This window comes from Megalops cyprinoides, chromosome 11, assembly GCF_013368585.1.
Source record: "Megalops cyprinoides isolate fMegCyp1 chromosome 11, fMegCyp1.pri, whole genome shotgun sequence".
NCBI lineage: Eukaryota > Metazoa > Chordata > Actinopteri > Elopiformes > Megalopidae > Megalops > Megalops cyprinoides.
Window position 1 is genome coordinate 10,663,544 of NC_050593.1, and position 16,158 is coordinate 10,679,701.

Genomic DNA, 16,158 nt, shown 5'->3' on the forward strand with positions numbered 1-16,158 from the left:
CCTCTCTCATTCTCTCATGTTCCAAGAGAGTACTGCCTCATGTTAGACTCCAATATTACATGTCCCGAGAGAATCCTGATGCACCTCACCATCCTCTAACCACAGGCTTCTTTCTTGGAAATCTCCTTCACATGTTCCAAGAAACCATGGCTTGTGTCTGCCTCACCCCCTGTGAGTTGACCTCTGTGTGTCTCTGGCTGTTCTACAACCAGCATAGTACGGCTGATGGACTGCCATCTTTTGGACTTGCCCTATTATAACTTTTAATTGCTTTGGTTTCTTGTAATAACTCTGTAATGATGTAGACATCACTAAGCAGCCCTAAACTATTCTCCATGCTTGCCAGCTAGCATGTTGGAGCAAGATCAGCCAAAAGTTTTAATATGTCAATAAATATTAATGGCAGAGTTGTAAAAGGCTGGCAAACATCGCCTCACAATCAAACGCACAAAACATTTCAATCAATTTTACACAAACATTTCAAATGTCACAGTTATGGAAATCCTTTTAGCATTTTAAATCAATATCCATGAATGTGCTGTACTGTATTTCATGCATTTACTAAAAATAACTATGTTCAGCATTCCATTTTTTACATGTCACGATCCTTACAAGTGCTTACATTCTGCAAGTATTTAAAAGTATGTGAATAGGCAGCATTTGCAACAGAATGAAAAAGGGAGAAAACAGTCAAGAAAAAGGAGAACTGGTCTTTATGTAAGCCAGGGTCCTTATGTTAAATAATGATCAGAGTTGTCAAGTATGTCAAACCAAACTGAGTCATAATTCCGAATCACTTAGTGCTCCAACATGTATTTCAACCCATTCTTTGTCTACCAGCTCATGATAAATTCAGGCCTTTTCATTAACATCAAATACTATGTTGGAATTGGCACAGGACATACCATGAAAGAATGCATGTCTTTCTAATGTATTGGCAAAAAACTGCAATGATGCCCCTTGTCTATGCTTCCAAATCCATACTTATATTGTATTATACTGTATACTATAAGGTATAGTATGGTATGATTTATTTATCTAGCACTGACCCCTCTATAGATGCTGAATTGAAGAATTCCACCACATTGTGCATATAATTAAAATATATGTAACTAAAAGGTGATTCTCAGGATGACCTCAACAGCTCAAAAATGTAGGGTGTTAACAGCTTAAAAGCGCAATAACAGTGGTTGAAATTTTTCATCATCACCCACAACATACAGCTTTGCTTCCTGACAAAATTCAGAACCCTAAGGTTTAGTTTTACCAAAGCATTTCAGGACATGGTTATGATATACTGTTTATTTAAGAATTGCATGCTGTCTACCTATAGGGTAAGAAATCTAATTCCTGAAGCATTTGGTTTTTGGTATTCACACCAACACACTGCTGTCACCGCAACATCTGCAGTGGGTAATTACACGTTGTCGAGTAAACAATGATATTCAGAAGATTGCCCGAACTCATCTGTTGCACTTACAGTGCTCTCCGTATTTATTCATACCCCTCACTGAACAGAATACAAAAAGGTTATTATGGAAAAATATGTACATAATTGTATCATTTTCCAACTTTTATTTTTATTTATTTGTTTTGCTTTCACCTTAATATCATTGCAAAGAGTGAAGTTATATTGTCTCCAAATAACTCCTATTCCTGAAAAACTGAGGGTCACATTTCTACACACCCATGCAGTTTATATTTTGTAGATCCTCCTCTGACATGGATTACACTTATCCTGTAGAGTTTCATGAGGTTGTGCCACTTCTGAGGAGAATCTGACCCTTCCTCCTGGAAGAATTGCTATAGGTTCTAACTGTTTTTTGTTTAGTTAATCAATCATTTGTTGTTTTGGAAGAGTTATTTGAAACTCCTTAGCATAATTATCAGTTACAGGTGTGTAGGTTCCAACAACAAATATAGGCAAAACAGAAGAAACTCACACACTGTAGAAAGAAAGAAGGTCCAAACAAAGGCTTACTGATGCAAAAATAGACTGATGAAGTGCTCCGGTGCAAACAAGTGCCACACCATAAGAAAGTGCACAAAAGAAAATGTTTCAATAATTAACTGGAACTGATGGGAAATGATGATAATTATCCAAATATTTTCTTTTGGTTTTGCTGTTGTTTGCCTTCAGAAGAGGCTTCTTCCTTGTAACCTGTGACTTTTGTGATATCTCCCAAATTGTAGAGATCAATCACCATTTGTTTGTATTGTTGGAGATCTCTATATGCAAATTTTTTAAACCCAATATTTACATTTTTAATTCTATAGCATATTTCTGTTCCTACTAAATAAGGGCTATAAATAATTCTGGAGGGCAGTGTATGTAAGACCTTACAAACGGATTCCATATTTAATCAAATTTGATTAATCTGTTAATCTAATTGTCTGTCAGCAGATGTCTATAAAGCTTATGTAAACTGACAAAGGTGAGGCTTTTTCTGCCCCATTCCTACTTACCAACTATAGATGAAAACTATCTTTTTAGTGGGTTTTACATTGCTACATTTAAGCAGTAATCTAACATGCCATGGGCACAGGTTGGGGTTGTAATTTTTAAAACAAATACTTGTCTTCCTTGTTGACTACTTTTGAAAAGCTATGACAGTCTTGGCCAATAACCCATGCAGTTAATGCACTGAAAGTGGGGCCACTGAGGTGAATTTCCGTACCTGTGAATAAGGGAACAATTTGCTTGGGAGCCCCAGGGTTTTGCTTAGAGCCTCTTTGCTCTGGAATCACTGATAATCCTTTCAGTCCCTGGACACCAGGTGGGAAGAGCAAATGCAAGACTCACTCTAAGCTTTGCCCAATATTAACCCTCACTGCTGTGAGGTGACCTGTCATTTGTGCATCCAGGAAATGCCAGATAAAAGAAGCTTCTGACATGCGTCACAGCAGTGTTACTGACATACTGTGCCAGGGAAACCTCCACAACAGTCTCCATGTATACATTTACAAACCTCCCACCATCCAGCACTGGCCATGTCATTGCACTTATTCACATTATGAGCACTTGCAGGGTTAGCAGGGATACGGCAATGCCAGTCTTAAAACCTTTCTGGGTCACATTCCTGAGGTCTAGAGTCAAGGCCTCTCTCTATTTCACAAAATCACGCAATTGTCCGATAGTTGAACTTTTTAATGTAATTCAGCCTTTCTACAGCTTGTCAGCAGGCATCAATGCAAAAATGCACCCACAAAACCAATTCCTCATCCATGTTTTGAGAATTTTTGCGTGGCTGAAGTCTCATTCACAACAACTTGCCTAAAGACTCAAAATGCAACAACATACATAGTTGTGACCACATTCAGTTGGTTGTCTTTAGCTTGTCATTGTTTACCTTAAAGTGAACCAATGCCAATGCTACCATCATCTGACTTGAAAAGCATGTATGGAAAGCATGTATGGAAACATGGATGGCATGATAGAAAGGTCTATAACAACACTGAATGCTCTTTAAATTTATTAAAAAGATTGTCTTCTTGAGTCCAACAGTCTTAAGACAAACCAAAGCAATGCAGATAAAACATTGCACATTCCAGCCTAGATGAGGAAAAAAGGAACAGAAAATGAAAGCAAGCTGCACAGCACCTGTGATTAAGACAGCCTACACGACAGTAATTACCATGGAGATACTCAAAAATAATTAATGAGTCAAATTATTTTGTTTGAAATAATTTACTTTAAACAGTGACTGTGCCCACACGAATGCTTGTATTTTGCAGGATGACATTCAAACAATTAACACTGTATTTCATTACTGTAATGTAATGTAATTACACTTAGTAAAGCATTTAAGATGCACTGTACATTCAAATGGATTTTCTTCCATGGTTGACAAAATTGGTTAGGGACATTATTCAGTTAAATAAAAGGAAAATATAAATGTCCATTATACATTAATTTGTAATTCAGGCTTTATGAATCAACTGCTGGACAGAAGATTATGAAAAGTGGAATGCACTGATAACTTTTCAAATTATGAATGGAATATTATCAATCATGTTACTACATTGATCATATTGGAGTGCATTAATATTGAGTTTATTCATCTGAAAATACTGACTGCTTGTTTTTGCCTGTCTTGTTTGGAGGTCATAACATAATTGTAATGTCAATTTTTCAAATTTACTGACGTTGAATTTACAAGTAGGCAACATCAAGTTGGACATTGCTTTAAGAAGCAATGGTTTATTTTCTTGTTGGCAAACCACTGCCATAGTTTCATGTGAAACATAATACAATCATCAATATAACCATGATCATCATTACATGGATAGCTCAGAAACACAATACCCATTCTTAAAACCCACCCATCAATCACTGAGTGATGGTGGACCTCTTTAAGGAACACACCCAAGCACTGTCTTTCTCATCTCTAACACTGATATCCCTGGCTTGGGTCTGTCAGTTGTGTGGCTGCAGACATTTTTTGTTCCATACACCAGTATTTACTGTACAATCAATACTTGCAATACTTGGTCAATCAATACTTGGTGTTTTCTTTGTTTTAGCAGAAGCAGATTTTTTGGACAATGAGAAAACCATAATGGGCTCATACATTCAAAAAAACATCTTATTTCAAACAAAGACCAGGTAGGCTTGGCTGAAGCAACCATTTTGTGCAGAGTAGTGGTTACTCTTTTACTTTTTCTGTTTACAATTTAAAAAGGGAACTTAGAGGAGACCTGTTAGACGAGACCATTCATGCCTTTGCATGTTTCTGTTCTGAATGCTCACATCAGGCATTGCTCCCAGCCCCAGTCTTCACAATCCCTTCCGAGGCCAGGCTGCTGAGCTCTATGCCCACCTACACTCTCCCCCCAAACTCCACCCAGTGTGATTATGCTCTTGTTATACTGCCATATGCTGTATGTTTATTTCGCATACATCAGTTAGTTATGAAGCATTACGTTATCATTTGTATCTTGAACAAATTCCCCATTTGCACATAAATATTATCCATACATACTGTGTGCACTTCCCCATTTGTGGGAATCTGCCCTCTGCAATATGCCCCTGTGAATAGCCAAGGCCTCCTCTGCTCCTCTCCTTTCACTCCTCTTGGATCTGTGGAAAAGCTCCAGCTGATTGATTTCAACTCCAACATGCAGCCTGTGCGCGGCCAGCTCAGACTGATTCCCAGCACACCGCCACCTCTCATTTCACCCATGACAGGCAGAGAGCAGACCCAATTACAAAAAAAATTCACACTTCTACACACTGTGGGCCCTAATTTCGCGCTGGTGCAAGTGAGCGCTTATTGTAAAGTACAAGCGAGTTGCCAAAAATGGCCACGGTGTGAGAAATGTCTCGCTTGTGCCTGTGTAGCCATTTCCTTATCCAAAAATCCCAGCATTTGCCCTGTGTAGGAAAAGAGGACCAGTCCGGCGCAAACGAGAGTGCAGCCTGGTGAAAAGTGATATTTTAGTGCCAGCTTCGTGCTTAGGGCATAACACCCTCACCTACCTCTTCGCGCAAGTGCAAGACATTTTAATGCAAAAACAACAGCATGCAGCATTTTTGTGAAAATGACATTCACACATCGTAATGGTAGGCAACAAACTGATGCACTGACAACAGTTGTGTTTTGTATTTCATCTCCCAACTGATTAAGGGAGCAAACAACAACATCAATGCTGTACTGTGGTAAAGTAAGACTTATAAGAGAGTCACATCAGGGCACGGCATTAGCCTGAATGAGAATGCATCAACATTGTCAACATCTCCTAAGATAACCATTCAGTATGTTTTTCCGCACGTTGTTACATATGTATGTGTCATGCTCATTACTTGGTCTGTAAACCCTTAGATCGTTCAACATTTTCTTAAACATTAATATGGAAAATATCCTGATGGGCTGTCACAGGCGAGGCTGGCAGCAGCGTGTTGCATGCCAAGACCCTCTTTCCTCGGCCATCGCCTTTGGACACTGTATCTTCCCTGCCAGGCTGTGGCTGACATCTGTCGTTTGATCGCGGTAGATTCAGAGGCTGGTACACAAGGTCCTTGCTCTCCCTGTCATGGTGAAATTCACGCCTGTCTTTTTCCCTGGTTCTACCTCTCTCTCTCTCTCTTCCCCTCTCTCCCTCTCTCTCTCTCTCACCCTGTGGCTCTACCCACCCGGTGAACTTTTAGAAATAAAACTATATTTGATGTATGATGGGTGATATATTCAAGTGACAGTGGCTCTTTTTTTTCTTTTTTTTTCAGAATCTGGAATGCTTTCCCTTTGCTTATCAGGCCTTTTGAATCAATCTGTAGCTGAAGTGATCGTTGCTGGGAAAGGGAAGTAAAGTTGGCTAGCTGGCTCACAATCTAGCTGTCAACTATCACATGTTATGATGTGACTGAGCTTTGCCTCTCATACGAACCAAGCATCCCTCACTGGCTTGCATTGCCATGACAACCAGAATACCACTGTCTGCGAGGCTGTTTGTTAAACCTAAATTGAAGTCTTGTTTGTACTGTATACATTAATAACATACAGCTGGTTAATATTAGCTTCCTTGCTAGCTGGTTACATGCTTAGAAAGGGGCACTGAGAGTGTAGTCAGCAACGCCCTAAGAAGGGGCACCAGTGCACAGACTGATGGCTGAGAAACACTGCCATACAGGGTTTATTTGGGATACTCTGAGTACCACGAATAAAGAAACATTGATCGGTTGTCATACTTGCAAACGCCTTATTCAGAAAATGGCCGTAACCGTGACCTCTCTCATGAGCACCTCCTCCTCCTCTGCTATGAATGAATCTAACTGAGGGAATTCAGTCTGTCTCAGTACACCTCTTCCATGCTGAAAAAAGCAAAGGGGAAAATAGGAGAGAAAATTGGTCACATTACAACATCCAGCCCAAACCTAGACAAAATATGTCATTTCACCCAGCCCATTTAGTAATAGTGTCAGGTTTGCACCTGGATAACACATAATGCTAATGCTGTCAAATTACAAAATTTTAGATTCTTCCACCCCAAAACTGTTTTGCATCCACTTGCATCTAGCGTTTGGGCATTGCATCTGTATAACTGGGGCCCTGTATGTTATCTTGATCCTAATGATGACCAAGTAAAAATTCAGTTTGTAAGTTATAAAAAAGATGCTTACCCCACACAGGAAACAACTGTAATAAATAAAGCACAAAACACAGTAATAAGGGTGCGCTAGCTTCTCTGCTCTCTGAAACTCAGTCATAAAACATATCATTGCAAAGGACATTCCAGAATGCAACCTGTGCTATCTATCTTCTACTGCCTGAGTATTGATCAAAGCCTGAGGTACACCAGTGTAGTTCACAAGGTAATCTTCCTGTGCCCTCTGGCTAATCCATATATGAACACATAATACTGGATGTATTTTAAGGGGTCATCGCCTGTGATTGCTCACTTCAGCCTTGAGAACCAAACATTGCTTGCTGAAAATATAAGCACACATTGATTTCAAAAAGTGTACAATATTATACACTGGTGAATAGGAGGCACAGTTCTAGCTATTGTGTATAATACTTCACATACAGATGATGCTGGTGATGATCCAGAGTTCAGCAATGCTGATTGTGCATGTTAACACGGCGCTGCTCATCACCTAGAGGATGTGTTCGCTGAATCAATTAGGCACAATTGCTGGTCAGCAAAAACAGCTTCACTGGGGTATTACTAACCTTGTTCCAATGCAAGAACGCAGTGTCCATGTGTTGCTATTTTGTCACGACCACAATCCCACTCATGATGATCCTATGCAAAGCATTCACACAAACGATGATACCGTTCAAAGATACACAGATGTCATCTTCAATTGTTTGATGCCACTGATTCACAATGTGAGAGAAGCTTGGGATCGAGAATACCTGGTGTCATATTTATATAGCGTTTTGTATAGCCTAAACCCAGGACAATGAACAATATATTCTAGTCATCTGATTACTATTTCCATGAGATTTCCATATGCTGTTTTAAAAGGCTACAATACTTGTCTTGTCTTTTGTTATATTTTATGCAGAGAATAAAAATTCTACCTTTCATATATTCACTGCAGTACCTATGTCACTGTGGTCATTCATCACAGTAAACTAACACAAAAACAGCTTGATTTGATGGAAAGTTCAGGTTATCAGTGAAAATGAACTCAGGTTGATTGATTTCTGTGGACACTAAACAAACCCACAACTGCAATGCCCTCAAACTGCACAATCCCTTAATAGTTTTATCAGAGTACTGGACCTACAGACTTTTCCTGATGTCTGCTCAGCCTCTTTATAAGAATCACACACAGTACATCACATAACCAAATCAATGGTATAGGCAATGTTAAATCATACTACAGATCATACTAATTTATGATTAAGATGAAGGTGTAGGAGAACAGATGCCTGCAACAACTTGTATAATTAAATCACTGAATACTATCAACAACCTGGACACTGAACAGCTTCACTCTATGCATTTAGAGTGTGGTCCGGAAAGCAGAGTGGAGAATGTTATACTCCAATAAAAGCCCCAGATCGTCATGGGACTTAGCACTTTAGTGTAATATGGAGAGGCTATGCATGTGTTGTGTGTAATTTGCTGTGCAGCTATAGGATAAACCAAGTGCTTAATGCAATACTGCTGTGATTGCAGTCTTGCTTAGGCATCTAATAATGTACATTATCTCTAAACCTGGCGGAGGTACAAACGCTGTCAATTAAACGGACGATAATGGTGCTACATCAGCGTCTTTCCTTTAGCGTCAGATTGTGTGATGTACTTAACCATCAACAATTCCGCATACTGTCCTGACCTCCCACTACTTTTATTGTTCTTCTACATCTACTGATTCCTCTTATTATACAGAAACTGTTCCACTATCTGTAAATGAATACTAAATTTGCTCTCCTACAGGAGGGCTAGATTTATCAAATGAATGAAGGAAACATTATGTAGCATTATCTTGGAATAATAACTCTTTAGTACGTGTAAGGCAATGGGACAAATTTGTCAGTGACAAGTCGAAAATTATACTTGCAGTGCCAGAGCTAGCGTTGCAAATACATTTACTGTATATACTGTACACACAAAGAGTATATTATTTGTATCATTGGGTAACTTTGCACACTGAAAGAGTTTTTGTCCAATACTTTGTGGCATAGATCCTTGGATTCAAAAGGCATTAAGACAAGGAAAGCACAAAAAGTAACTCACTTCACTGGTAAAACACAAAGTGTAAAAGTATTTTACCTAAATAGGACATTACAGCATTTCCAACATATCATATATTTTAAGTGACTGTGTTTACTTCTTTGGTTAGTAAAGATGTGTATCCTACTTTTTTAGAATTTGGCGCAATACAGAAACACTGCAATGCTGTGTGGTTTTACCTATGCAGCTTAACATGTAAGTTCTCCATAAGCACAGCTTCTTGTATAGTATTTATAGCATGTACAAGACTGTGTCATAGTGTGTCTTTCAGGTGGGAGCTTCTATAATGAAACATCCTGCTGTTTCTGCTCAAGACAGCCTTCAGAATTATAATTCCTTCTCAGTGGGTTATCATCCTATTAAATCATGAAAGTTCTGCCCTTAAAAAATCTGAAGGAAATATATTTGTTGAGAATGTTCTGGTCAAAATGCTAGAAATTTCCACTGATGCATAGATCTGTGAACTGGACAATACAATATATTGAATGAATTGAATGCAAATATGGGATACATTTTATAGTCTGCTCCATGTCAAGCAAAAAAAAAAAAAAAAAAAAAAAAAAAAATCCTCTCTCTTGCGACTACTTTTTGAAGGGAATTTTTCATTCCGATATGCAATGCAGGAGACAGACAGCTGTGCTCACTGGAAGGAGATAAAAGCACATCCATTGTTATCTCTTTTGTTGAGATGAAATGCCTGTGGATGAGCTCCTAAGAGACAATGTGGCTCACATTGCCTTTGTCACCTGACAAAGATGACACGGCCACCAGGGATGGGTTTCTTGATACTCCTATTGTTACTTGGAGGTAAGTCTTTGAACATGCATTTGTTTGCCCTCCAGAAGAATCCTTCAAGATCCTAACAGTATGTCCTTCTTGATTACAGTTTACACAAGTAGTACACTAGAAAAACATGAAAATGAATAGCCCTTTACTGTTATATAGCCTCCACTTTTCAACAAACAGTGTAAGTGCCATGTGCATTCTTGCCTCTATTAGTCCTCAAAACAGTTTATCCATGAGCATAAATATGGCTTCATCACAGCGAGGTGGGTAATAAGCTGCCAATGCTAGCATAATTCCAACTGGCAGCCCTCTAATGTAAATTTAAACGACTAACATGCAATTTTAATTTCATTCCTGCATATGCTGTGTGTGCATGTGTGCAAGACTGATAAATGCAGTAGGTTCTTAATGTAGTTTCACCTGACAGTTAATGATCATATTCATAAACTATAACTCTCAGACTTCAATTTTGCACATAAATCTAAACTTATGATGGTGAGTTATCAGACCCCAGTGTGTTAGCACCAGCAAGCTGTATTTCACTCTCTTTCTGCTCCATAGGATACTTTAGTCTGAAACAGGCTTTACTTTTCATAGCTAATTTAATGGTGGTTACTTGTACAATAGGCTGAACATTACTTTGCAAGCCACCCAGATGGCACAGGCTTGCTGCACAGACAGACTCCTCTCTTTATTGAATTGCCTCTTAACACTTTCCATCTTTTACACTTAATGTTCTCCAATTTACTGATTGCAAAGGAACTATGATAAATTCCAGCATAATCTTCTGAAAGATAAAAAACTAATGGGTCTTAGCTATCAGGTAGAACAACAGAGAAATGCACATAAATCGAAATATCTGAATTGGCATTTGGAAAAAAGACAGTCACACTTGAAATAAAACATGAGGGAATGATAGTATATTGAAAGCACCTATTCTTACACTGTGTTTAAGCAACTGCCCCTATGAAGAACTGTCCCAGCTGATTAATTTATTTATTTTTGCATCCAAGACATTTGTTGCTTTGGCAAAACAGTACATTGGGATAAAAAGGGTTAGCATGCAAACTGTTTTATCCATCATCATGTTCTTCATCTAAATGTTCTTGCGCTAGCCTTTCTGTTTGACTGGTTATAATGTACAAATCAACAAGCAATATTGTGGGACTGCTGGTGAACAGAGACCTAATCCAATTTTTCTATGAACCGCCCGCATTCTGGAATCAGAAAGCCTCATTTCTGAGCTCCACAAAATTGGAATGGCAGGGCGGCCGACTCCCTTAGGGGTTTTATATGATTGGCAAACCTTAGAGTTGGGTTCGTTTTGTTTTTGTTGCTTCATAAAGCAGCCAAAGTACACGTATGTGTTTTGTTTTTCATACACTCTTACAAACAGTGGTCTTGTGATCTTGCCGTGGTGGGGGAATGACATTCTGCTCCATTACTGAACGATACAGATCTTTGTATCGTATCGTGTGTGTGTGTGTGTGTGTGTGTGTGTGCGCACTATATATATGTATGTCTGTAAGTGTATGTGAGTAATTAGACCATGTTCTCTCAGGAAGATTTGGACTATTCAGTGTTAATTCCACTTGTGAGCCATTTCACTGTAGATAAACAGGTGTACCAGATGAGAGAATGATAAGGCCTGCCAAAAGAATGACTATGCATGCACTCTGGAAGTGTACTACTTCACTAAAGAAGAAATTCTGACCCTGTTAATTAAGCACAAGACATCAAATAAACTGTCGGTTCTATAAGAGTAAGTGATTTGGATGCAGGAATGACAAGGCTTATCACATAATCGTTAGGTTGCTTGCCCTTGTAAAACAATCTAATGAATTTACTTTTCACCATATTTGTATCATATTAAAATGCTGCACAAATTCATCAATCATGCTTATAAGGAATCATCTTTTGATGCTCGTAATGGATAAGCCTATGCTCATGATATATGCAGATGTATTCAGGAGCAATAATTAAACCTAACCATGTATTACTCATGGAAGTACTGATTGCCAATAATGCACCATAATTCAACTGATGGACATGAAATTGCATGAAATGTTTCATTCCCTTGTGGGAAGTCTTTTTCCCCTCTCTAAAGATGTAATCAATTCACAATGGAGAATGCACAGATGCTCCAGGCTTCTTAAATGCAAATGAAGCGCTTTTTGATTTTGGAGACAGGATCAGAATTGTACTGCCACTAAACACTGTCTGCTTAGCATTAGTCATTAGTGTATCATTCCTAAACACCTGCAGCCAAGTCCAACTACACATGCATGATACACCCACACACATTATACAAGCTCTTATGCTGCATTTTGAAATATGTCACTCATTCTCTTAACGTCTTTTTAAACTTTCACAACCTATGATAAATTGTCTTATACAGCTACGTGTAGTTAAACTGTAAATAGAATTTGGCAGCTACAGTGTGTAATATAATGCTTTTAATGTCATTCCTTGCAAACAAACACTGGGTACATAGAAACTTTATAGTAACCTATGTTCTTAAGGTTAGACTAAGTGCCAGATAAGGACGTTCTCTGATGATGGGATCAACTTGTCGCTGCGGCCATATTAACCAATAACATCCCTTTCATTTCCCATTGTTCCAGCCAGATAAAGACCATAAATGCCTGCCACACACAGATTAGGTGAAAACAACTCAGGCTACAGTGGGAGGGCATTCTGAGTGGATCACAACTATTAGTGGACAAAAGACAACATTCAACATTGAATCGGTGCTCCACATGGACAGGTTAATTAAAACGACCAAATGTTAGAGTGTACAAACACTCATGGGCTATTATTGTGTACAGAGAGGCTATGAATATTGACAGGCACTTATGTTTGTTTTACAACTCAGGATACCATGAAGTTTTTCAGACCTGATCGGTTAAAATGACCTCTGGATATACTGTGCAAGCAGTGCTCCCATAATTTATACCAAGAAGATTTATGTTCTTACTGCATTTGTACAATTACACTCAAATATAATTGCGTTAAAGGCAGGTTCTGTATATTTTAAATTACTTTTAGTCATTGCAGCATAGTATAGCATAGTATAGTATATGTACAGTATATATATATATATATATATATATATATATATATATATATATATATACTGTGCTGTTTCCTCCTCACTTCTAAGCGCTATCAATAAATGCAACATATAAACTGTCAGAACAGAGGAATACTGACCTCTTGTGACGGCGACACCAGATATAAAATTTTATGAAATGAACACGTCCTGTGTGTTCTTTGCTAACTAGCGATACATTTTCCATATCATTACATCAAATTATGGGGAAAAAACACCCATTATTTAGAGGGTACCGTATACGAAATAAGTGATCAACTGTTTTGGATTGTCAATGGCCCACACAAAACCTAAGCGTTTTAACGAAATGAATTATTGAAACCCCTCATTTTACTGGTATGAGTATTTTTCAAGAAGATGCATCCGAGCAATTACGACAGCCTTCACCAAGTAGAAACCTTAAGAATAACAATCTTGCCATGGTTTAGGATGTACGTTCATACCCCAGTGTGTTCTTTCTATCTAAAGTTCAGACGGTCACAGAACATTTCTTAGATCACGCATAGTTCTACACATTCAGACTGCAGTATGTTCAAGAAACAAACTTTCAGATGTTTGGTGCGTTGAATGCTATGAACTCTATGAACGGCTACTATCTCTGCGGAACGCGAAAGTCGGATCAGTGCATGAGATAAAAAGATGGAAAATGAGCACTTATTTCATACTGTGGCAGCATGCAAATCATTTTCATTTGCTGCTGTTAAAACTGCAGAGGATGCAATGTAGATTCCATTTATTAGTAACAGGCATTTACGTGCACAGGGTTGTAGCAACCAACGACCGTATACCTTTGAGTCACCTTTGAAATATGAATACGCATTCGGACAACTTAGTTGTATTTAGTTATACACAGCTTTACGTCTCTTGGACGGTTGCATATTATGAGGTAACAAACTTACTTACAAGTGTTAGCTGCCAGTACAGTACTACATAAACTCAGCACAATGATGCTGAAGACACAGGACCAGGACTGGATTTGCGATTCCATCTCTTCGCCTCAGATGGGCTATCCGGACTGCGTAATATCCTCAGTGTGTAAGAAAATATTTCCAGGATTTATGTCTCCAAATAGTTCCACTGGCTCATGCACTGTGCCCTGCACAAAGGGTAGCCACATATGAAACGGCACCACTCCCCCAAAGATCCTCTTAAAGGCATCTCTCTCTCTCTCTCTCTCTCTCTCTCTCTCTCTCTCTCTCTCTCTCTCTCTCGCTCGTTCGCTCGCTCTCTCTCTCTCCCTCAGGTCAGTTCAAGAGAATTTTGAATCATATAAAATAGGATAATACATTCTCTACACGAAGAGTTGTATTGACGTATTGACGTCTATGAGCGCGCAGTTAAATTTGTTTCTTCTTAAAGGGCGTGACTCGGCAGATGTGTTTTGCGAATGTTTATCACGTATTCCACTGTGAATTGCACTTCACACAACATTTCAATGCGCACAGCATACGAACGGGCACTCGACGGTCCCCAGACTGGTGTATCAGTCACAATTACCTGGCTGCGCACAGTCTCTCCCACCTGCTTTCCACAATACCATGCTCTTTCAGGACCAGGAAAATGAACAGCTACGTGCTGTGCTGCGCACCGACTAACCACAACGTTGATTAACCGTAACATTGTAGACAGAAATGCCTTATTGTTTTAGAGGGGTGCTTTCAGCGATTAGGGCCAACTCAGTTTCAACACATTAAATTAAATTAACTTTGCATGTTGAGTCAAACGCCATAGTGATAATCATAAATTTTGCTTGGAATTCAAATGGCCATTGGCTTTTCCAAGCGCACATTGTGGAAAATCATCACACGCACCTTATTATTTATAACCTGTTGATAACATAGCTAAGAATGGGTTAGTAAAATGTATTAAAATATAATAATGACAATAAATTGCCGTGGTACATGCCAATATTGCTGTGCACGAACAGAGATGCACCGTTGTCAACTTCACTTAGATGCAAGTTTCAGACTGAAATAGATGTAGCATTCTGTTTGATCCGTCAATCTGTTCATCTGCATCAATCATTCATCAATCATTTGGTGAATAATATTTTGGTGTAAAGACTGTCATAATCTGAATGTGATGTGTCTTCGCAAACTGTTCTAAAGTAGGTTAAGCATATTTATTATTCAGTGTTTCACTAAATTACACATTTGGTTCTTTTTTTCATCTGAGTATATAAAGAAGTCCTTGCATACTCTGTGCCTTGAGCTGTTCAACAATTCTGTGGTTGAAAGTAGGTTGTTTTTTTTCCATCATCACCCACTTCAGGTGGCAATCAGTCAGTGTTTGAAGAATAGGTTCATAGTAAGGTGAGATATGAAGGTTGTATTTTCAGGCATAATGTCCTACAAATTACTATGCACAATATTTCAGTGTGTCTCTATCAAATTTTTACAATCTGAAACGATTCTGGAATTTTTAGTTTATGGAATCTTTTATTCATTGGATTTGGGTCATGATTTGGCCAATTTATTAATTTATATTACATAAAATATTTGAAATGCATTAAATGTGTCAGTGGACCTTTGCTTTGCTTTTAAAAAAATCCTTTTATTTATTTATGGAACATGTCATTGAAAATGTGAACTGTGCATATTCTTCTTTGTAATCTCAGAGGTAAAATTATTCAGTACAGTATGTGTCGTATTGAATAATTACAGTAAACTTTGGCCTGTTCTTGAGTCAAATATATATATACAATATATATGTAATGTGACGTACAGTGCTGGCCAAAAGTATTGGCACCCCTGCAATTCTGTCAGATAATGCTCAATTTCTCCCAGAAAATGATTGCAATTACAAATGTTTTGGTAGTAATATCTTCATTTATTTTGCTTGCAATAAAAAAACACAAAAGAGAAAGAAAAAAAAGTCAAATCAAGTATCAATTTACACAAAACTCCAAAAATGGGCCGGACAAAAGTATTGGCACCCTTTGAAAAATCATGTGATGCTTCTCTAATTTGTGTAATTAACAGCACCTGTTACTTACCTGTGACACATAACAGGTGGTGACAATCACTAAATCACACTTGCAGCCAGTTAAAATGGATTAAAGTTGACTCAACCTC

General features: G+C 38.3%; 1 protein-coding gene across 1 annotated transcript in view; it reads right to left on the minus strand.

The window, feature by feature from the left end:
• The window catches only part of LOC118785436 (contactin-associated protein-like 5), a 64,293-nt gene extending 50,140 nt beyond the window's left edge, over positions 1-14,153 (minus strand). The window contains exon 1 of the mRNA XM_036540061.1: positions 13,988-14,153. Coding sequence (XP_036395954.1) covers positions 13,988-14,072 — 85 coding nt within the window. The 5' untranslated portion in view covers positions 14,073-14,153. The remainder of the gene's footprint in view (positions 1-13,987) is intronic.
• Positions 14,154-16,158: the final 2,005 nt, after the last annotated feature.